At 45.1% G+C, this 22986-nt stretch overlaps 3 protein-coding genes across 4 annotated transcripts; 2 read left to right on the plus strand and 1 right to left on the minus strand.

Annotated features, from left to right (window-relative positions):
• The first annotated feature begins 1298 nt into the window (after positions 1-1298).
• On the plus strand, positions 1299-4604 carry LOC125545058 (putative E3 ubiquitin-protein ligase RHC1A). Of its 2 annotated transcripts, XM_048708915.2 has the most exons (3): positions 1565-1583; positions 2238-2325; positions 3373-4604. In XM_048708915.2, exon 3 carries the CDS (start codon positions 3380-3382, stop codon positions 4373-4375), a length of 996 nt encoding a protein of 331 aa, XP_048564872.2. In that variant the 5' UTR covers positions 1565-1583; positions 2238-2325; positions 3373-3379; the 3' UTR covers positions 4376-4604. The 2 variants fall into 2 exon arrangements, with proteins under 2 accessions (XP_048564871.2, XP_048564872.2); XM_048708914.2 differs by lacking the exon at positions 2238-2325 and having other exon boundaries at positions 1299-1583.
• A 138-nt stretch (positions 4605-4742) lies between these two features.
• CDPMEK (4-(cytidine 5'-phospho)-2-C-methyl-D-erithritol kinase) lies at positions 4743-9435 on the plus strand. Its single transcript, XM_048708912.2, has 11 exons — positions 4743-5115; positions 5558-5653; positions 5756-5824; positions 6319-6423; positions 6519-6575; positions 6687-6887; positions 7990-8082; positions 8150-8249; positions 8379-8478; positions 8918-9003; positions 9191-9435. The coding sequence occupies exons 1-11, from the start codon at positions 4912-4914 to the stop codon at positions 9301-9303; spliced, it is 1224 nt and encodes a 407-aa protein (XP_048564869.2). The 5' UTR covers positions 4743-4911; the 3' UTR covers positions 9304-9435.
• Positions 9436-9654: 219 nt separating this feature from the next.
• On the minus strand, positions 9655-10862 carry LOC125545059 (uncharacterized). Its single transcript, XM_048708917.2, has one exon. The coding sequence runs from the start codon at positions 10290-10292 to the stop codon at positions 9819-9821; it is 474 nt and encodes a 157-aa protein (XP_048564874.1). The 5' UTR covers positions 10293-10862; the 3' UTR covers positions 9655-9818.
• Between the last annotated feature and the right edge of the window lie 12124 nt (positions 10863-22986).

The following is a 22986-nucleotide window of genomic DNA, read 5'->3' on the forward strand; positions in this document are numbered from 1 at the left end:
GAAGAACTTTGATTAAAGATCTTTTAGAGCGGAGCAGTCATACCCAATGACTTTGCTTTGTTGTTACTCTTGAAGGATGTGCACCTCCTTGATAGTTGGCAGTTACTTAAGAGCATTCATCCTCTACTTGTGAAGGACCTGAGAGTTTGTGAAGGCAAGGAAATGGCCTAATTTGTGAGATCTACCCCTTTGCGAGGCTTGACAATGAAAGGTCGATAGACCATGGTAAAACATTATGTTTGGTGGGCGTCGCAATCAAGGTCCTTGTAATCTTAGAACCATTTGGTTCAAAGCCTCCATCAACAAGGAGTAGGATAGCGGCAACCATCCGAACCTCGGTAAAACATCTTCAAGCCCTTCTATGTTCACATCATCTTCACTCAACTGTTTACTTTCATGCAAGTTATCATTCTCCGTTGCATTACTTATTCAACTTGCTTGATTTATACTAAAGATTAACTAGGTGTTACCTTAACAGTTGCCAAACTTAAAATTGACCATAACCACTGAGTCCCGGACTCCCTTTAAAATACAAATCATAACAACTAAGTCAATAAATTAAGAAAGTGAAAACGACTTCTCTTGCGATGAACATTAAATTTGTTGAAATGTTTGAAGTGTCAAAAATTGTCTATAAACATTTGCAAATATGTGTTCATGTCTACTGTGTGCTTATCAACTCTTCATAACAAAAAGAACACTTTTGCACTTAAGAGGAAAGACCAGTTTTTTTTAAACCCCCATATATTAATTAGTCAAAAACAAGATTCTTACAATCGTTCATTACAAAAGTAGCCACGCAAGACGAAACGCTATTACATAAAGCACCATCGGTCCTGCTAACAAAACTAAACTTACCAATCTCGTGCACAACCCTATTAGCTTGTCTATCAATCTTCACGATTTTGAAATCCTTCATAAGCTTCGAAACGCTCAGGGCCTCCTTTTTCAGATCCACAAAAGGAGACCTGTCGAGGGATTCATTTGCTTGGTACTTCAAAAACAATAAGTTAAGAATTAAATTTATTATTTTTATGCCCGGCGTAAAATCTACGCTACAACAAGTTTTTTTGTGAGAAACACAATACAAACATACACGCACATGTGCTTACCCATATGAACGAGCACATGTAAGCTCACTTTTTCCCCTCATGGGCTGGGAACACAACACAACCATCCTGCAGTCATCCAATCACGCGTTAGTTCTTTTTATGACAAGTTTTTTTCGAGAATTGTTTGATACTCCAGAATTATTATTTATACTCGTTCCGGCCCATGCTTGCTGGTGGTGACCCGGAAGCGCGCGTAGCGTGGTGGTCGAGTGGTGCTGGAGCGCGCCACGCCACCTCCAACCCTCGCGCACGCCAGCTAACCATGGGGCCCCGCGCGGTACAGCGAACGGCGCACTGCTCACTCGATCGGTGCCACCGGCGTGCCACGCTTCGCCGCAAACCCCGCCGCGTTTATATGACCGCACCGCCTGATCACTCCCCGTCACACATCACGCACACACTCCTCGCCACTCCCAGCAGCGCCCCAACCGCCCGCCCCTCCGCCATCCCTCCTCCCCGCCGGGATCAAAGGTACCGTACCACCAACCCCGATCGACGCTCCTCGTGCTAATCGCTTAAGGTTTCTGCATGAGCGCCGATTCCGGTGCCCCTTTCCGTGCCCAGCCGCGCGAGATTTGGGGGCTGCGTGTGGGGTGTGTGGGGACTGTTGCCGAATTGGGGATGCATGATTTGCTAGATTCATGCATTGGATGATTCATGGCGCTGTTCGTCTCTCGTTTACCTTCCTGTCAGGGGCCAATTGAGGCCTGTTGTGAGATTATGGGTCCTGAACAACTGGTTCTGATTTCTGACGCGAGGTGTGAGATTATGAGTTCTGTAGCCTTTACTGTTCTCTTTTGCACGAGACGACTGCGTGGTCCTAGGGTTGGTTGGGTACGAAGATCTTTCTTTCCCCTTTTAAAATTGGAATTGGATTCAGGGGAACAACTTGTTGAACCTCCAGTATTTTTATCTGGCAGTACTACTAACAAAAGCACTCCGACATAGCGGTTCTAAATACACATCCTGCACCACTTAACACAGCAGCCACGCAGCAAAATAGGGGTTTTCACACAGGCTGGATAGCTTATTAGCAAGTGCACTCTGTTTCGTATCGCGTCTTGACGTCTTAGCAGAATCATAGTGCGTCTGGATCCGGTGGATAATTGGTTGTTGCTTTGACAGGCAAAGCATAGGCAGTGTAATGGGCAAATAATGCTAAACTTTGGTCTAGTAGGATAATTGGTTCAAGAGCCTTATTCTCAGCAATCATGTAAGTGGATGATTCACTAAGAAATCACTGGCAATTACTCCCCCCGTTTCGTATTATAAGATGTTCTAACTTTTTTCTGAATCGGATGTATATAGACACGTTTTAGTGTATTTGTTCGCTCATTTCTGTCCGTATGTAGTCCATATTGAAATATTCAAAACGCCGTATAATTCGAAACTGAGGTGATACTTTGTTTATTCAGAGTACACCATTCTGTAGCATGCTCACAGGCAACCATATGAAATTTGGATAGCATACATAACCAATCGTAAGTGGTGAGTTTTCCATGTAGTACCCTGGGGGTTAGGGTTTATCCCTGAAACAAATCTAAGATACTAATTCAATTCAGCGTAGAAAAAGCAGCAATAAGCACTGCCTGCAGTCTTCCAAACCTCAGTGGGATAAGTTCTAGTGAGAAACGTGAGTTGTTCTTATCTGTTATTTCCTTCCAGTCTACTGAAGAACAAACTGTACTATAGCCCCCAAATGTTAACCGTAATGAAATGCAGTGACAAGCAAGCATTTCAATTGCAGTCAATTTTTTTAAAATTACATTTTTAAAAAGCATTTCAGTGTGTGCTCTGCATATGGTACAAATCACATGCAATTGGACTGATACAATTATCTCTTTTTATCATAGTGTAGCCAAAGTGGATTGCATTCTATCTGTGATAAGTTGAGTAAGAGATTATCATTGCAGTAGCACAGTACCTTCTGACACCATTCTTTTGTTGTCTTCCTGATATGAATTTACACGGAGTTAATTGTTGTACGCATGAACAATAGAAACCCAAATTAGGAAATATAGAGGTGATATTTGCAGCTAAACACATTGATTCTGCTTCATGACATATGTATATCTATATGAGCAAACTTGCCATTTGATGAATGATGAGTTAAGCGTAATATTAATCAAGTACAGTTTATCCTGCTTACCTTTTTCCACTTAGTAATCACTTGTGCTAGTGTATGTTTTCAAATGTTGCTTGTATGGTACTACAAAATATAGAAACTGCCTGCTAATGCTGGGAGCTTAATCTGTCACAGATTCAAGATGTCAAACAGAGCCACACATTGGTGTTATGCGTGCCGTCGGCCAATTCGTCTTCGTGGACAAGATATAATCTGTCCCAACTGCAATGATGGCTTCATACAAGAGATCAGTGAGACACGAGGCGCTTTGAACAACTACGGTATGTTTGGGCCACGCTTCGATGATCGCCTAGATGGACGATTTGGAATGATGGATGCTATGTCTGCCCTCATGCGTCGCCGGATGGCAGAAATGGGCAGCAATCCTGTGTTTGATCCTAATGCAGCTTGGGCAAGTACTACACAAGGAAGGCCATCCCCTATTGGCCCTAGGCTGATATTCGGCAGCAACATGCCTGCTCAGGGGAGCGACGACAGCGGAGTAAACGTGCTTGTCAGGGGAGGCCGCAGAATCGGCGCTGACCGTCCAAACTTCAGTGGCTTCCTTGTCGGCGGCCCCAGCCTGGAAGCTCTGTTCGAGCAGCTGCTACTGCAGACCGGCAACCGTCAAGGACCAGCGCCGGCTCCACAGTCCGCGATCGACTCCATGCCGGTGGTGAGGATAACCCGCAGGCATCTGAGCGATGATCCAGTCTGCCCAGTCTGCACGGAAAGATTTGAAATTGGCTCGGAGGCGAGGGAGATGCCGTGCAAGCACCTGTACCATGCCAGCTGCATCATCCCCTGGTTGGTTCAGCACAACTCCTGCCCAGTTTGCCGCCACCCGCTGCCGCCGCAGCGAGGATCGGACAACAATGCAGCCCGTCCACAACCTTCGGCCCACGCCGGCGAAGCCGTGAGCCATGGGGTTGACGGTGCCGGAGCGGACCCTGGGCCTGTCATGAGGAACGGCGCCGACGAAGGAGGGAGCCCTTTCTCGTTCCTCTGGCCGTTCGGGTCGTCGAGCTCCGGTCCCAGTTCTTACCAGTACGGAGGAGGCGGGGGTGAGCCTGCGCCTGCGGTTTACAACGACGACCCTGGGCAGATAACCTACTCTGAGTGGCACTATGATCCGTGACACTCCCCTGAGCTCCTGCTCCAAGCTGGAGGCGTGGTGTGGAGCTTAGATATATATGATGAATCTGTGATGGGTGCCTGTAACGTTCACCCAAACTGTCTACTGAGCAGAGTGAACTACTCCGTATATTCTGCAGTAAAGTAAACTAGTATATCGGACTGTACCAGTTCAGTTCCAGCTGAACTTTGTATTGTCACACATAAGGATCTGTGAAGAGTTTGATCGGTCGTGTTTCCTGCGTTGTCGCACAAAAGAAACGTGCCAGCGAGAAGAGCGAGGCATGGAGATGCCATTTTGTCCTGCTACTACTGTAGCATACTTGTTTAGTCAGGCCGCCCAGACTTATCTATCTCACGTTCATCAAAATTCCAAACACATGTCGAGGACCTCTTGACCGGAGGCCGCTGCCCAAAAGCCGTCGCCCCGCCAGAGTGGCCGGCTAGCTACCGTGTTATCTTCTTCCCAGTCTCTTCTTCCTCCCCCCGCTCCCTTCCCCGTTTCTCAGCTCCGACTCCGGCCGGCGCCCGGCGGCAGTCATGGCTTGCTCCGCCCATCTTCTCTCGCAGAGCCTGTACCAGTCCCACCGCTCCTGCCCGGCCCCGTCCAAGCACCTCCGTTTCCAGGCCCGACCCGCGGCGGCGGCTTCCGCCGGCGTCAGCTCCAGCTCCAGCACCAGGAGCCGACGGTCTCCAAGCGTAAGAGTCGCCGCGTCGGCCGAGCAAGGGAGGAAGAAAATCGAGGTAATTGATTGCTCTGCACTCTCTCCGGGCGTCATCTGTGATTTCTGACCCCCTCCAATTAGTTAGTCACCGGCGCAATTTCCTGTGTGGTTCCGCTCATCCCATGATGCTTTACTGCAAATTAATAAAATAATTCTGGACAACAGTCATGGACTTTCGTTTCTTCGTGTTGTAGAGTAAGCACCAAGTGTATCATCATAGTTATATGGTATCAACAGATTCAGTATTTCACTCTGAGAACAGCATTTGTATTGGCTACAACATAGCGAATTGCTTCAAGCTCTGTGTGATCATTTTTTCCCTTGATGTAACATACTGCTACGATATCTGCCCGCCATAGACTATCTGCCCTGCAGTTTTGGCAATTTAAGAAAATCTACTGCAGCTGTTGTTTCTCCACCATATTTTGTATTCTAATTTATAGCTGTGTTCTTTTGTTAAGCTTACGTATGACGCACAAGCCAAGTTTAACCAGCTAGCCGACCAGATTGACCAGGATGTCGGGATTACACGGCTCAACCTGTTCTCACCTTGCAAAGTATGTATCAGTTGTTATGTTTCTGATAAGCAAGGGAAAGGTTAAATTTGGTTATTATTGTTTTGCCCATTGACCTAGACCTGTATAGCATATACCTTGTAGATTAATGTCTTCTTGAGGATAACCGGGAAGAGACCAGACGGGTTCCATGACCTGGCTTCTCTGTTTCACGTGAGTTATTTCTTGTGCTTGTTGTAGTGATATTTAGTGATATCTGCATGAACATATGTGGAAAGGGTGATTTTATAATTTTAGCACCATTCATCTTTTCATGGAGTTGTAGTATGGAAGATTAATATTTTTTGGGGGAAAACCCAGCAGGTGGAAGATTAAAAATAAATCTATAGAGATGTTTCTTTTATTCGCATAATCTGTCAGATGTACCAACTTATCAGCTGTATGATCTTTTCTGGTCTAGCTATAACAATTCTATTTACTAATATGTCAGTTTCCCCCTAAGTTCTTGTGCATCGGGTAATTAGAGCTAGTAATAAACAATTGGCTCTGCAATGTACATTATTCCTTCTCCAAATTAAGTTGCCAGATCTGATCTTAGCCCTATGTTATAGTGGTGTGTCCTTCCTTTTTATTGATATGGTTACGATTTGTTCTGCTTTATAGAGCTGTTCTTTGTATCACTTTTGATAATCATATATATGAACCAGGTGGTTAGTTTGGGTGATACTATCAAATTCTCACTGTCGCCAAGTAAGAGCAAAGATCGGCTATCAACCAATGTTGCAGGTGTCCCAGTTGATGATAGTAACCTGGTATGTTTGATATAGATACTTCTTATATGGACTTACAAATACACTTGAAGCATCTTTATTACCTTACCTTACTTTTTTATTTCATGAATTCGCAGATCATCAAGGCACTTGACCTTTACCGCAAGAAAACTGGCACTGATAAGCACTTTTGGGTATGTAAACTATACATTGTTTTGACATTAAAGGGAGTGAAGGTTATTTTATTTTACTTGGTATGTTTGCTATAGATTTTATCTTTTACTCTTGTCCTTGTTGAAGTGTAGATACATCTTGATAAGAAGGTCCCAACTGGTGCTGGTCTTGGTGGAGGAAGCAGTAATGCTGCAACTGCACTATGGGCTGCTAACCAGTTTAGTGGTGGCATTGCTTCAGAAAAAGATCTTCAAGAATGGTCTGGTGAGATTGGATCAGATATCCCCTTCTTCTTTTCACGAGGAGCAGCATATTGTACCGGTAGAGGAGAGGTATGTGAAGCACTACTTCCCAGTGAATAGTCCCTACTCCATTAAGGCATGTGCGTGTTCTTTTTTTCTTCTCTCGAACAGAAACCAAAATATGTGTCATTGTATATCAGAAGAAGGCATCAAGATGATGCAAAGTAGAAGGCGAACGAAAAACTGAAACCGATACAAAGCAGCCTAGCTAAGGAAACAAAAACAACTAGACAGCAAAAAGAAAAAGACTATACAGGGAGCTAGCTAAGCTAGGGTACGGCGTAGGGAGACAGGGCATGGAGTGGTAGACGCCGGAGTGCCTTGACACCTGCCAACACCCAAAGCTTAGTTCCCCAGGATGGAATCCACCAAAACCTTTCCTCAAGTTGCTGAGAACTGAGTGATGATTTTCTGTAATACTGGCATGAAACTCTTTGTTACAATCCTGATAGCACATTCTGGGTCTCCCCAAAAGAACTTCCGTATCTTTTTCAGTTTCCTATATGTGGACTCTTATGTTAGAAAGAAAATCTGGAAGAAAGGCCAGGCCACATTAATCTGATTGGAGCAGATCCATCATTCAATTTCTTATAAGTGCATCTATAATATCCTGGACCAGAAAGAGTGAAGTATCTTACCTGAACCCTTTTTCAACCTATTGACAGTTGATTAGATAATTGGTTTAGCTGATACTCCCTCTGTAAACTAATATAAGAGCATTTAGGTCACTATTTTAGTGTTCTAAACGCTCTTATATTAATTTACGGAGGGAGTACATCGCAATTGGGCCATACTACATTATTGATTTTTATTTACAGGAGTTGCCTTATTCAACTGTGTTCGAGCAAATACCCACTTTCATAGAGGGTTCCTTTCAGATTCCAAAATTTATTTATTCATTACTACTCCCTCCGTCTGGAAATACTTGTCATCAAAATGAACAAAAGGGGATGTATCTAGACGTATTTTAGTTCTAAATACATCCCTTTTTATCTATTTTGATGACAAGTATTTTCGGACGGAGGGAGTATAAACTAGAAACTGACATGGAAATGTATGTCCATGATCTATGTTTACCTTACTGCTGAAGTGGCTGATCATAATCTACAACTTTCAAGTTAAATGTATGCAGATTGTCCAAGATATTCCGAACCTGTTGCCAGAGAATCTGCCAATGGTTCTAATAAAGCCACCTGAAGCATGCGCAACCGCTGAAGTTTACAAGGTAATATATATTTAAATTTTCTTAACTTAAAGCACATGCTTTTCTTAACAAGCTTTATATACTGCAGCGACTCCGGTTAGACCAGACTAGTAAAGCTGATCCTCTGGCTTTGCTCAAGGAGATTACGCAAAACGGAATATCACAAGATGTCTGTGTAAATGATCTAGGTATGGAGTGTGATTACAATAACTTGTTATATGCTATCACTAGATGTATCTTCAATTCTTTGTCTTTTCAGTATGTTGCTGGAGAACATTTAGTAAAACTGCTTCATGTTCCTCATTTTCTTTTATCAGAGCCTCCAGCTTTTGAGGTGTTGCGTTCACTAAAGAAGTTGAAGAAACGATTTATTGCATCCAACCGGGGAGATTACAGCGCTGTTTTTATGTCAGGAAGGTAAGGAGGGCACATTCTCTTGCTGAACTAAATCTGTTTTTTCCAAAATAGCCTTATTCTAGCTTTAATCACCATCGTATTATTCTCTGCGTCTTGCCTTAATTTATATTTGACTTCCCTCAGAAAATTATACTTTGCCCTGATCTTGGGTCGATTAGATGAGTCTTTTTGAGAGCTCCAAATATTAAAATTTTGCTGTGTAGTTAGCATTGCAATCTACCTAAGTGCTTTCATTAGTCATTCTGTCAAATTTCAGTAGCAAAAATAACGTATTCAAGGTGTGAGATTCCATGCTACAAGTTTGATTATAACAATCAGGGCAAATATGCCCCCCCCCCCCTGTTGACCTATTCAACACTCGTATCTGCATTTGGAATTTGGAAATGCATTTAGTAGGCAAACTATTTGAAAGGGACAACATTGTGAATGTTTCATGCAGTGGAAGCACTATAGTTGGAATTGGTTCCCCAGATCCACCTGCGTTTGTGTATGACGATGACGACTACAAGGATGTTTTTGTGTCAGGTATGTTGCCTGTTGCATTTCACAAAATTCATGTTCCTCATCTATACACGGTCGAAACGCTTAGCCGAATTGCCGAACACATAGACAAAACTGGATTGCTGATATCCGAACAGACAAAAGTTGTGTTAAACAAACAATTTGGAACCTGTATTGCGCTAATTTTGAGTCCTCCATGTCTTTGGTGCAGAGGCTCGCTTTCTCACTCGCGACGAGAATGAGTGGTACAGGGAACCAATGTCGTCGAATGCCAGGTTTAGCAAAGAAGATTCACTGTCAGAGGCAGCACCAGTCGTGGACTGACCGAGTGAGGTTCTGTATTTGGTCTCAGTTTTGCGGCTGTGGCACACAGGTGTGGATTTGTTCAATACATGTTGACATGAGAAGAGCAGCTACACCATCAAGTTTGTTGATAAGAAAATTTGATTTTGTAAAGGGAAACGGTAATTAAATCAAGCAAATCCTGGAACTAACTACTCCCTCCGGCCCATTATGGGAGGGAGGGAGGGAGGGAGTATTTCAGTGGGTATCTATCACTAGCATGCGCAGTAAGGAATCACAATTGTTTCCAGATCACTTGGCAAGAAAAGAGTGGGTGCATTCTGTATGAGAGGGAAAACACCAGGTTTGGTTCTACAGTATATTTGAAGGGGATCAACGTTGACTTCCAATCTTCCATTCCATAAGAAAACAAAGCTTTGACATACATTCCCTTCAACTGAAACTATCACATGATCTACTAGGAAGGAAGAGAACGACATTGACGCCCTTGAAATCTAAGCTGGGTCGCGGACAAGAAACGAATCAAATCCAGGGAGTCATCGTTCCGATTCAGTTTGCCTTCCCGGATGGCGACGGCCCTGATCGCCCACCGCCGCCACTGACTGTGAGCTCCCGTCTTTGCCGTCCTCAGCTCCGGTGTCCGAGGCCGTGGCCGTATCCTCCTCCTCCTTCGCAACCGGGGAATCTTCCGGGTCGAGGGCCTCCTGCTCGGCGGCCACCGGCGGGTTGAACGACCCGAACTTGGGCGTCGTCTCCAGCGCCACGAAACCGCCGCGCGCGTGCTGGAAGGAGAAGGACGAGCCGCCGTCACGGTTCCCGTCCGCCTCGCCATCCCCACCCTTGGCCGCGGCGCAGGGCACGCCGTCGAGCGCCGCGACGCTCGCGCGGCGCCGCTTCGTCCCGGGCCGCTCCTCTTCCCGGCCGTCCGCCGGGGCCGGGCGCTTCTCGGGGACGGGCAGCGGAGGGGGCGCGGGCGGCCCGGAGCCCTCGGCCCGGGCCTCCGCCGCCATTCGGGCTTGGAGAGCAGACAGCGGCGGAATTGGGCAAGGGAGGCGGAGCGGAGTGAGGCTCGGGGAATCCGCGGGGTGGGATCGGGAGTGGAGTTTTCTATTCCGGCCGAGTCACGGTGCGCGTGCTCGCCTCCGCCGGCTCCCCTTTTGTGGCCAGTTGATGAGTGACGACGATTGACGGCGTGAGGGTAACATGCGAGGAATGGCTTGCGGGACGGGACGGGACGACACCGCCCACGCTGCCCTCTCCTGTCGTCGCTGCTGCACAGCGGCGGCACCTTTGCTGCGACGCGCGCAGGCGCCTCTCTGCTGCGTTGCCGCCACGACCGTCTCTTATGTTTTTGTTAGGGCGATAAGGTGGACTCGATCTTCGATGATTTGAGGACATGAGCCATGGCAGGAGCGTTTAGAGGACAACTAGTATCCGAGTAGTCGAGTAGAGTGTGGGAGTGGGGTGGAGGCTCGGTTAGGGCCGGCTTGTGACTCCTAACTAGCATAATTGTAATCTCTTGTACATATATTTTTCTCTTCTATAAAGCTAAAGTACGCCATTGACGTATCCTCGAAAAAAAATGTTTTTGTTAGGATCTACTCGTCTTCTATTGATTTCACAGCTCAATTGCGATAGGTGGTCTCTCTCTCATACTCCCTTCATCCCAAAACAAGTGTCTTAATTTTATACTAGCTCCAGTATAAATTTGTATTAAGCTCAAGACACTTATTTTGGACGGAGAAAGTAGGGAGGGTAAAACAGAAATGTAAAAGCCACCGAGCCGTTTGCCGTGATCCATCGTATACCCCTCTTCCCACTCGCATCTCTTAAGAGCATCTACAGCAGACCCCGTATGAGATATCAAGGTCTTATGATAACAAACAACATGGTATGTGGAATATCAAGGTCTGAAATGATCGACATGTGACATCGTTTGAATCTCTTGTTGGGTTGCGCTGGGCCGGCTCGGTGGGAGTCGGGGCCGCGAGTGGATGGGCCAGGGTCAGCTGGGTATGTGACCAAGGCTGAATCGGACCCTATCCCTCCTCGTAGCGAAACCCCATGCACGTCAACGATCGTTCTTTCCCTTGCTCGTGCGCCGGCACCTGCTGCTAGGGTTCCTAGGAGCGGAACACCAGGCTTCCCGGCGTGCAGTTCTGGATGGGCGAGGCGAATCCAACCCCTCGGGGCCATGGCTGGCCGCGGGGCTGCGGCGCCGCCCGCCAAAAAACCCATCGCTCCGGCTGCAGCATGTCATGGCGGGGCTGCACCGCCGCCGGCTGCGGGTGCCGAGCGTGGTGCCCTGGTGACGCATGGCCAAAGGCCGCCTGTCGGTGTCAAAACCGGCGGATCTCGGGTAGAGGGTCCCGAACTGTGCGTCTAAGGCGGATGGTAACAGAAGGCAGAGGACACAATGTTTACCCAGGTTCGGACCCTCTCGATGGAGGTAATACCCTATTTCCTGCTTGATTGATCTTGATGATATGAGTATTACAAGAGTTGATCTACCATGAGATCATAGATGCTAAACCCTAGAAGCTAGCCTATGATTATGATTGTTCTTGTCCTACGGACTAAACCCTCCGGTTTATATAGACACCGGAGGGGGCTAGGGTTACACAGAGTCGGTTACAAGGGAGGAGATCTACATATCCGAATTACCAAGCTTGCCTTCCACGCAAAGGAGAGTTCCACCCGGACACGGGACGAAGTCTTCAATCTTGTATCTTCATAACCCAACAGTCCAGCTGTCCGAGGACCCCCTAATCCAGGACTCCCTCAATAGCCCCTGAACCAAGCTTCAATGACGATGAGTCCGGCGCGCAGATTGTCTTCGGCATTGTAAGGCGGGTTCCTTCTCCGAATACTCCATAGAAGATTTTGAACACAAGGATCATGTCCGGCTCTGCAAAAAAAATTCCACATACCACCATAGAGAGTATCTTATTTCACAAATCTAATCTGCTGACAACTTTTTATAACGTTACGTCCTGCCATGGCCCAGTCATTACGAACCGTTTTCCCCAACCAGCTACTGCACATATTGCGAGGCGGTTTTCTTGGCGCATCTTGTCGAAGCAGAGATCGTGTCCCCTTATCACGGGATTCTCATCAATACGGGTGTGGGTAACCCAACCGCGCCATCAATCATGGCGCTTGGGGAATAAGCGAGTTTACCAGGCAAGTGGGGAGGCGCAGAATCCCTGCTACCTTTATAAGGGGATAAGGACTCCCTTTCGCACCCACGCTTTCTTCTTCCCGATCCATTCCCCTTCGCCCGAGCTCCAGCGCCCGAGCGTTCGTCTTCTCCGCCCACAAAGGCCTTTCGAAAATGTCCGGATCCAGAGCAGGAGGCAAGTGGATGGCCTCTACCGTCCAGGAGAAGCATATCAAAAAGCTTCGGGAGGCCGGGTATCTGGCCAAAAAAATCGGCCACCGTCTCCCGACGGTGGGACAGATCATTCCTACTCCGGAATGCCAAGAGAGGGTTGTATTCCTCCCTCATTTTGTCCGCGGGCTAGGGTTTCTCCTCCACCCGTTCATTTGCGGCATCATGTATTGTTACGAGATCGACTTTCATGATCTATCCCCCAATTCCTTCCACAACATCTCGACATTCATCATCGTGTGCGAGGCTTTTCTCTGCATCTCACCACATTTCGTCTTATGGCTGAAGATCTTTAATGTGAAGCCCAAGGTGGTGAGCGGCGAGCACGCAGAGTGCGGGGGCGCCATGGTGAGCAAGATGCCCAACGTCACATGGCCAACAGGTACTTTTAATGATTCCGTCAAAGAGTGGCAACAACAGTGGTTTTACATTACTGAGCCGCGCGGCACGGAATGGGCCGCTGCTCTAGAGTTCCGATCCGGAGCCCCTCTGCGGCTTATGTCCTGGCCCAAGAAGGGCCTGAACTGGTCTTCGTCCGACGAACTGTCTATGCTCCAGACGCGCGTTAAAGATATGGAAGACAAGAACATCGAACTTGTCAATGTAGTCCAGGTGATGTTAGTTCGCCGGATCCTGCCTTGTCAGCACCAGACTTGCAATCTATGGGAATTCGATCCGGCCAAGCACCAGACCCTGCGAAAACTCTTTGGCTCCTCGCACGAAGACATCTGGAAGGTGCTTTTCAAGTCTGGAAAATCATGGCCGGACTCAGCCGAGGACCGCGGGTATCAACTGTCCCGTCCTGCAAGCTCGATAAGTTTTTATGCGTTTTACCCGCATAACCCAAGGGAAATGCTTAATGTGGTTTCCTCAACTCCCCTAGGGCTGGACGAAGAAGGCGGGGCGGATCCATTGTCCAGCCCTGTTGCCCGAAGAACTGGCCGGCCCACTTCTGACGAGGATGCTGGCCCCGGCGCCGTACAAGGCGCCAAAGAAGAAGACCAAAAAGGAGGCTAAAAAGACCCGGGGCGGCCTTCGTTGCCGCGGCACTTCGGGCACAATATCCGAAGGCTCCAACGTCCGTTCTGCCTCCGAAGAGGACAAGGAGGAGGATGAAGACGAATCCCCAGCGGGGGGAAGAAAGAAGAGGGCAGCCTCCATGCACTTGGAGGCCGAGTCGCCTAAAAGGGGAAAAACTCCTCTTCCGGAAGAGTCCACTGCCGCCGCCGATAGCAGCCCGGCGTGGGATCCCAGGGCCCAGCCCCTGGTGAACTCGTGAGTATAAAATCCGAACACGTTTATGCGTCCAGACTCATCATGGCATAATATTTTAACCTGAGCTATATTTTTTGTAGTCCGGCGAGGTCCCGCACCGAACGATCCTCATCAGAGGATTCACTGAGCTCGGATGCTATAGAGAGCGGGACGCCCTCGAAGGCCCCTTCCCCCAAATATGTGCATAACACCGAGGCTTCGTCCCAGAAGGGCCCCGGCCAAGGAGGGGGGAAGAGATCGTGAAAGTGGTGCCTGGAGGTCAAACTTCGGGGGCTGGAGACATGGGGGAGAAGATTCCCATGGGAGTCGACGGCAGGAGCCATCTTGAATTCGGCTCCCAGCCGGACGCAATTCCGGAGACCAATATGGCTCCAGAATCAAGCAGGCGGCCTCCCTCAGCTGGAGGGGGCATGCCTGTTCCACCAGCAATCTCTGTCCAGCCAGAGGTGCCGGATGTTTTGTTGGCGGCGCTAAAGAGTGCCTCCATCGTCGATGAACACCGTGCCCTGATGGGTGCGGTGATTAAGGAGATTCAGTCTGCTGAGAGTGGACTGAATGAAGCATGTATCATCCTTATAAGAGGCTTTGAGGTATGTTTTATGAGGTTTCGAAGAGTGTCATAATATGGATAGTAGCCCCTGATACACTGTTCGGTGCAAGAAAGGACCGGACAGAGGATCAATTTTATGTTCGCAGGAGGACTCACTTGATGACATCTATCTCTCTTCTTTTATAAGCAGGTGTCTGCAGCGGGCCGAAGAAGTCTGGAGCCATATTGAATCAAAGTCTCCGGAGCGGGCCGAAGAAGAACTTGGCCAGTTGAAAAGGCAGTTGGAAGATAAACAAGGTATGCGCAAGCCTTGTTGGCGTTCAGTGCGAACAAATTCTCAGTATGATAAAATATGTTTCATTATTTGTTCTAGGGGCGATGACCGAAGTCGAGGCTCTGAGGAAGGTTGTTGCCGAGGCCGAGGAAAAGGCAGCCGCAGAGCAGGCTCTTCATGAGAAGCATGAGGCCAGGGTTATTGAAGCTGAGCAGGAGCTTCAAGAGTCCCTGAAGAAATGCAAGACCTTGGAGTAGAGTTTAACGGAGAAAGAATCCGAACTCGCCAGGGCTCATCAGGCCACGCGCGATGCCCAGGGGGAAACCCAAGGTGCCCTGCATGAGATCCAAGAGGCGAGGACGATCGCGGCAGGTAAGGCTTTTTTCCATGTAAAGCAAGTATTTGAGGAGAAAATCATGTTTCTAATTTTGAGTTCGGATTTCTCTAGGGGTATTTGTGGAACTGCCCCGCAGCATATCTGATGCCGCCCAATTCTACCGAGCCGAAGAAGGGAACACTGCGGATAAGCTCTTCTGGTCGCAGTATCTGGCACCGAATTATCCGGTGCATTTTGCCGACCAACTGAAACAGCTGATCGAACTGCATAGGGCGGCCGAACTAGTGATACTTCTCCAACGTATCTATAATTTTTGATTGCTCCATGCTATATTATCTACTGTTTTGGGAAATATTGGGCTTTATTATCCACTTTTATATTATTTTTGGGACTAACCTATTAACCGGAGGCCCAGTCCAGATTTGTTGTTTTATGCCTATTTCAATGTTTCGAAGAAAAGGAATATCAGACAGAGTCGAAACGGAACGAAATCAACTAGAGAAGTTATTTCTGGAACGAAAGCCACCCGATGGACTTGGACCCCACGTCAAGGAAGGAACGAGGTGCTCACGAGGGTGGGGGCGCCGCCCCCTAGGGCGCGCCCCCCTGCCTCGTGGGGCCCTCGTGGCTCCCCTGACGTACCTCCTGCACCCATATATACCCACGTAACCTAAAACTTCGAGAACGGAGATTAGATCGGGAGTTCCGCCGCCAGAAGCCTCCGTAGCCACCGAAAATCAATCTAGACCTGTTCCGGCACCCTGCCGGAAGGGGCAATCTTTCTCCGGTGGCCATCTTCATCATCCTGGTGCTCTCCATGACGAGGAGGGAGTAGTTCTCCCTCGGGGCTGAGGGTATGTACCATTAGCTGTGTGTTTGATCTCTCTCTCTCTCGTGTTCTTGATTTGGCACGATCTTGATGTATCGCGAGCTTTGCTATTATAGTTGGATCTTATGTTTCTCCTCCCCCTCTACTCTCTTGTAATGAATTGAGTTTCCCCTTTGGAGTTATCTTATCGGATTGAGTCTTTAAAGACTTGAGAACACTTGATGTATGTCTTGCCGTGCGTATCTGTGGTGACAATGGGATACCACATGATTCACTTGATGTATATTTTGGTGATCAACTTGCGGGTTTCCTGACATTGGGAACCTATGCATAGGGGTTGGCACACGTTTTCGTCGTGATTCTTCGATAGAACTTTGGGGCACTCTTTGAGGTCCTTTGTGTTGGTTGAATAGATGAATCTGAGATTGTGTGATGCATATCGTATAATCATACCCACAGATACTTGAGGTGACATTGGAGTATCTAGGTGACATTAGGGTTTTGGTTGATTTGTATCTTAAGGTGTTATTCTAGTACGAACTCTAGGGATGTTTGTGACACCTATAGGAATAGCTCAACGGATTGATTGGAAAGAATAACTTTGAGGTGGTTTCGTACCCTATCATAATCTCTTCGTTCGTTCTCCGCTATTAGTGACTTTGGAGTGACTCTTTGTTGCATGTTGAGGGATAATTATGTGATCCAATTATGTTAGTATTGTTGAGGGAACTTACACTAGCGAAAGTATGAACCCTAGGCCTTGTTTACTATCATTGCAATACCGTTTACGCTCACTTTTATCATTAGTTACATTGTTGTTTTTATAATTTCAGATTACAAATACCTTTATCTACTATCCATATACCACTTGTATCACCATCTCTTCGCCGAACTAGTGCACCTATACAATTTACCATTGTATTGGGTGTGTTGGGGACACAAGAGACTCTTTATTATTTGGTTGCAGGATTGCTTGAGAGAGACCATCTTCATCCTACGCCTCCTACGGATTGATAAACCTTAGGTCATCCATTTGGGGAAGCTATGTTTGATAAAGATGATATTTTTTGTCCCCCAAGTTTTGATGAGCAAATTTATTATGATGAAAGCATGCCTCCTATCTATGATGATTATTGTGATGACACGTATGCTTTAAAGAATAATGATAACAATGAACGTTGTCATCTGGATCTTAATTTTCAATCACATGATAGTTATTTTGTTGAGTTTGCTCCCACTATTATTCATGACTTTGCTTATGTGGAGAGTAGTAAATTTTCTATGCTTATAGATCGTGAAAAGAATGCTTAATGTGATAGTTATATTGTTGAATTAATTCATGATGCTACTGAAAATTATTATGAGGGAGGAACATATGCTTGTAGGAATTGCAATAATATCAAATTTCTTCTCTATGTGCTTAAAGGTTTGAAGTTATGCTTGTTTTGCCCTCCTATGCTAGTTGATTATTGTTCCCACAAGTTGTTTGCTCACAAAATCCCTATGAATAGGAAGTGGGTTAGACTTAAATGTATTAGCAATATTCTTCATGATGCTCTCTTTATGTTTCAATTCTTACCTTTTATGTGAGCATCGTTGAAATCATCATGCCTAGCTAGGGGCGTTAAACGATAGCGCTTGTTGGGAGGCAACCCAACTTTATTTTTGTTCCTTGCTTTTTTTACTGTTTAGTAATAAAGAATTCATCTAGACTCTATTTAGATGTGGTTTTATGCTTTTAATTAGTGTTTGTGCCAAGTAGAACCTTTGGGAAGACTTGGGGAAAGTCTTGTTGATCATGCTGTCAAAAACAGAAACTTTAGTGCTCACAAGAATTGCTGCCATTTTTATTTGGAGAGTGCTATTTAGTTAATTATTTTTACAGATGATTAATAGATAAATTACTCAGGTCCAGAAATTTATTTTATAATTTTATGAGTTCCAGAAGTATGCGTTTGATCCATATTACTACAGACTATTCTGTTTTTGACAGATTCTGTTTTTCATGTGTTGTTTACTTATTTTGATGAATCTATGGCTAGTAAAATAGTTTATAAACCATAGAGAAGTTGGAATACATTAGTTATAACACCAATATAAATAAATAATGAGTTCATTAAAGTACCTTGAAGTGGTCTTTTGTTTTCTTATACTAACGGAGCTTACGAGTTTTCTATTAAGTTTTGTGTTGTGAAGTTTTCAAGTTTTGGGTAAGGATTCGATGGAATATGGAACAAGGAGTGGCAAGAGCCTAATCTTGGGGATTTCCGAGTCAACCCAAGGTAATATTCAAGGATATCCAAGAGCCTAAGCTTGGGGATGCCCCGGAAGGCATCCCCTCTTTCGTCTTCGTTCATCGGTAACTTTACTTGGAGCTATATTTTTATTCACCACATGATATGTGTTTTGCTTGGAGAGTCAATTTATTTCATTAAGATTTGCTTGCTGTTATTTAGAACAATGTTTTGCATCTTTTATTTCAATAAAAGTGGCATTGATAGCCTTTACTATGCCTATTTTAGAAGTCCACATGTTGCTGTTTGAAAACAGAAAGTTTACCGCTGTTGCAATAATTCCCTAGAAAATTCAGAATTTGATAAAATATTGAAACCTTTTGCATATTAAGCTATGATAAATTTACTACAGTGGGAATTTTCTTTCATAATTTTTGGAGCTAGGGAAGTATGGATGTTGCTGCATTCTTTACAGACTATCCTGTTTAGGCAGATTGCTGTTATGTTTGCATTGTTTGCATATGTTTGCTTCTTTAATGATTCTATTTGAGGATAGGACTATTAAATATGCAGAGGCATTTAGTATGCAATGTTGAACAATAATTTTAGTGATTTGCTACAGTATAGTATGATAAGGTTTTGGCAATGGTTTATACTAACTTATCTCACGAGTCCTTATTGAGTTTTGTGTGGATGGAGCTTTTGAGATTTAGGGAGACCGTGATATGAGAGGAATTAAGGAGACACAAAAGCTCAAGCTTGGGGATGCCCAAGGCACCCCAAGATAATATTTCAAGAAGTCTCAAGCGTCTAAGCTTAGGGATGCCCAAGGCACCCCAAGATAATATTTCAAGAAGTCTCAAGCGTCTAAGCTTGGGGATGCCCCGGTTGGCATCCCACCTTTCTTCTTCAACAACTATCGGTTAGTATCAGTTGATCCTAAGTTTTTGCTTCTTCACATGATGTTTGCTATTCTTAGATGTCATTTTATTTTGCTTTGTTTGCTGTTTGAATAGAATACCAAGATCTGAAATTATTAAATGTTAGAGAGTCTTCACATAGTTGCATAATTATTCGACTATTCATTGATCTTCACTTATATCTTTCGGAGTAGTTTGTTGTTTGCTCTAGTGCTTCACTTATATATTTTAGAGCATGGTGGTAGTTTTATTTTAAATAAATAGATGAACTCTCATGCTTCACTTATATTATTTTGAGAGTCTTAAATAGCATGGTAATTTTCTTAAAATCCTAATATGCTAAGTATTCAAGAATAATAAAATTCTCTTATGAGTGTGTTGAATACTATGAGAAGTTTGATACTTGATAATTGTTTTGAGATATGGAGATGGTGATATTAGAGTCATGCTAGTTGAGTAGTTGTAAATTTGAGAAATACTTGTGTTGAAGTTTGTGATTCCCGTAGCATGCACGTATGGTGAACCGTTATGTGATGAAGTCGGAACATGATTTATTTATTGATTGTCCTCCTTATGAGTGGCGGTCGGGGACGAGCAATGGTATTTTCCTACCAATCTATCCCCCTAGGAGCATGCGCGTAATACTTTGCTTTGATAACTTGTAGATTTTTGCAATAAGTATATGAGTTCTTTATGACTAATGTTGAGTCCATGGATTATACACACTCTCACCCTTCCACCATTGCTAGGCTCTCTAGTACCGCGCAATTTCGCCGGTACCTTAAACCCACCATATACCTTCCTCAAAACAGCCACCATACCTACCTATTATGGCATTTCCATAGCCATTCCGAGATATATTGCCATGCAACTTTCCACCGTTCCGTTTATGACACACTTCATCATTGTCATATTGCTTAGCATGATCATGTAGTTGACATCGTATTTGTGGCAAAGCCACCATTCATAATTCTTTCATACATGTCACTCATGAGTCATTTCATATCCCGGTACACCGCCGGAGGCATTCATATAGAGTCATATCTTGTTCTAAGTATCGAGTTGTATCATTGAGTTGTAAATAAATAGAAGTGTGATGATCATCATTCAATAGAGCATTGTCCAAAAAAAGAGAAAGGCCATAAAAAAGGAGAGGCCAAATAAAAAAATAAAGGCCAAATAAAAAAGGCCAAAAAAGGGTGGGACAATGCTACTATCCTTTTACCACACTTGTGCTTCAAAGTAGCACCATGATCTTCATGATAGAGAGTCTCCTATGTTGTCATTTTCATATACTAGTGGGAATTTTTCATAGAACTTGGCTTGTATATTCAAATGATGGGCTTCCTCAAAATGCCCTAGGTCTTCGTGAGCAAGCAAGTTGGATGCACACCCACTAGTTTCTTTTGTTGAGCTTTCATACACTTATAGCTCTAGTGCATCCGTTGCATGGCAATCCCTACTCACTCACATTGATATCTATTAATGGTATCTACATAGCCCGTTGATACGCCTAGTTGATGTGAGACTATCTTCTCCTTTTTGTCTTCTCCACAACCACCATTCTATTCCACCTATAGTGCTATGTCCATGGCTCACGCTCATGTATTGCGTGAAGATTGAAAAAGTTTGAGAACATTAAAGGTATGAAACAATTGCTTGGCTTGTCATCGGGGTTGTGCATGATTTAAATATTTTGTGTGGTGAAGATGGAGCATAGCCAGACTATATGATTTTGTAGGGATAGCTTTCTTTGGCCATGTTATTTTGAGAAGGCATGGTTGCTTAGTTAGTATGCTTGAAGTATTATTATTTTCTATGTCAATATAAACTTTTGTCTTGAATCTTATGGATCTGAATATTCATACCACAATTAAGAAGAATTACATTGAAATTATGCCAACTAGCATTCCACATCAAAAATTATCTTTTTTATCATTTACCTACTCGAGTACGAGCATGAATTAAGCTTGGGGATGCTTGATACGTCTCCAACGTATCTATAATTTTTTATTGCTCCATGCTATATTATCTACTATTTTGGGCAATATTGGGCTTTATTATCCACTTTTATATTATTTTTGGGACTAACCTATTAACCGGAGGCCCAGCCCAGATTTGTTGTTTTATGCCTATTTCAATGTTTCAAAGAAAAGGAATATCAGACGGAGTCGAAACGGAACGAAATCAACTAGAGAAGTTATTTCTGGAACGAAAGCCACCCGATGGACTTGGACCCCACGTCAAGGAAGGAACGAGGTGCTCACGAGGGTGGGGGGCGCCCCCCTAGGGCGCGCCCCTGCCTCGTGGGGCCCTCGTGGCTCCCCTGACGTACCTCCTGCACCCATATATACCTACTTAACCTAAAGCTTCGAGAACGGAGATTAGATCAGGAGTTCCGCCGCCAGAAGCCTCCGTAGCCACCGAAAACCAATCTAGACCCGTTCCGGCACCCTGCCGGAAGGGGCAATCCTTCTCCTGTGGCCATCTTCATCATCCCAGTGCTCTCCATGACGAGGAGGGAGTAGTTCTCCCTCAAGGCTGAGGGTATGTACCAGTAGCTATGTGTTTGATCTCTCTCTCTCTCTCGTGTTCTTGATTTGGCACGATCTTGATGTATCGCGAGCTTTGCTATTATAGTTGGATCTTATGTTTATCCTCCCCCTCTACTCTCTTGTAACGAATTGAGTTTCCCCTTTGGAGTTATCTTATCGGATTGAGTCTTTAAAGACTTGAGAACACTTGATGTATGTCTTGCCGTGCGTATCTGTGGTGACAATGGGATACCACGTGATTCACTTGATGCATATTTTGGTGATCAACTTGCGGGTTTCGTGACATTGGGAACCTATGCATAGGGGTTGGCACACGTTTTCGTCGTGATTCTCCGGTAGAACTTTGGGGCACTCTTTGAGGTCCTTTGTGTTGGTTGAATAGATGAATCTGAGATTGTGTGATGCATATCGTATAATCATACCCACGAATACTTGAGGTGACATTGGAGTATCTAGGTGACATTAGGGTTTTGGTTGATTTGTATCTTAAGGTGTTATTCTAGTACGAACTCTAGGGCTGTTTGTGACACCTATAGGAATAGCTCAACGGATTGATTGGAAAGAATAACTTTGAGGTGGTTTCGTACCCTACCATAATCTCTTCGTTCGTTCTCTGCTATTAGTGACTTTGGAGTGACTCTTTGTTGCATGTTGAGGGATAGTTATGTGATCCAATTATGTTAGTATTGTTGAGGGAACTTACACTAGCGAAAGTATGAACCCTAGGCCTTGTTTACTATCATTGCAATACCGTTTACGCTCACTTTTATCATTAGTTACCTTGCTGTTTTTATAATTTCAGATTACAAATACCTTTATCTACTATCCATATACCACTTGTATCACCATCTCTTCGCCGAACTAGTGCACCTATACAATTTACCATTGTATTGGGTGTGTTGGGGAGACAAGAGACTCTTTGTTATTTGGTTGCAGGGTTGCTTGAGAGAGACCATCTTCATCCTACGCCTCCTACGGATTGATAAACCTTAGGTCATCCACTTGAGGGAAATTTGCTATTGTCCTACAAACCTCTGTACTTGGAGGCCCAACAACGTCTACAAGAAGAAGGTTGTGTAGTAGACATCAACTAGCCATGAAGGATTTGATTATCCGGCTATGGCCTGCCGAGCCGATTCTAGGCAGCTACTTCAGGCTCGTGAAGCGGCTTGTGAGTGCCTGCCCTCGACTTGACGTCATCAAGCGGTCGGTCTGTATAGAGGGTGCGCGAATGGCCTTCGCCCGCGCAAAGGTGCACTAGGGGAAGATGGATGCTGAAAAGCTGATGACCGAGGGACCGCCAGAGGGGAAGGAGCACCGCAATCCCGAATTATATTAT

The sequence above is a fragment of the Triticum urartu genome, chromosome 3A (genome assembly GCF_056163025.1).
Source record: "Triticum urartu cultivar PI428250 chromosome 3A, HENAU_Tu73, whole genome shotgun sequence".
NCBI lineage: Eukaryota > Viridiplantae > Streptophyta > Magnoliopsida > Poales > Poaceae > Triticum > Triticum urartu.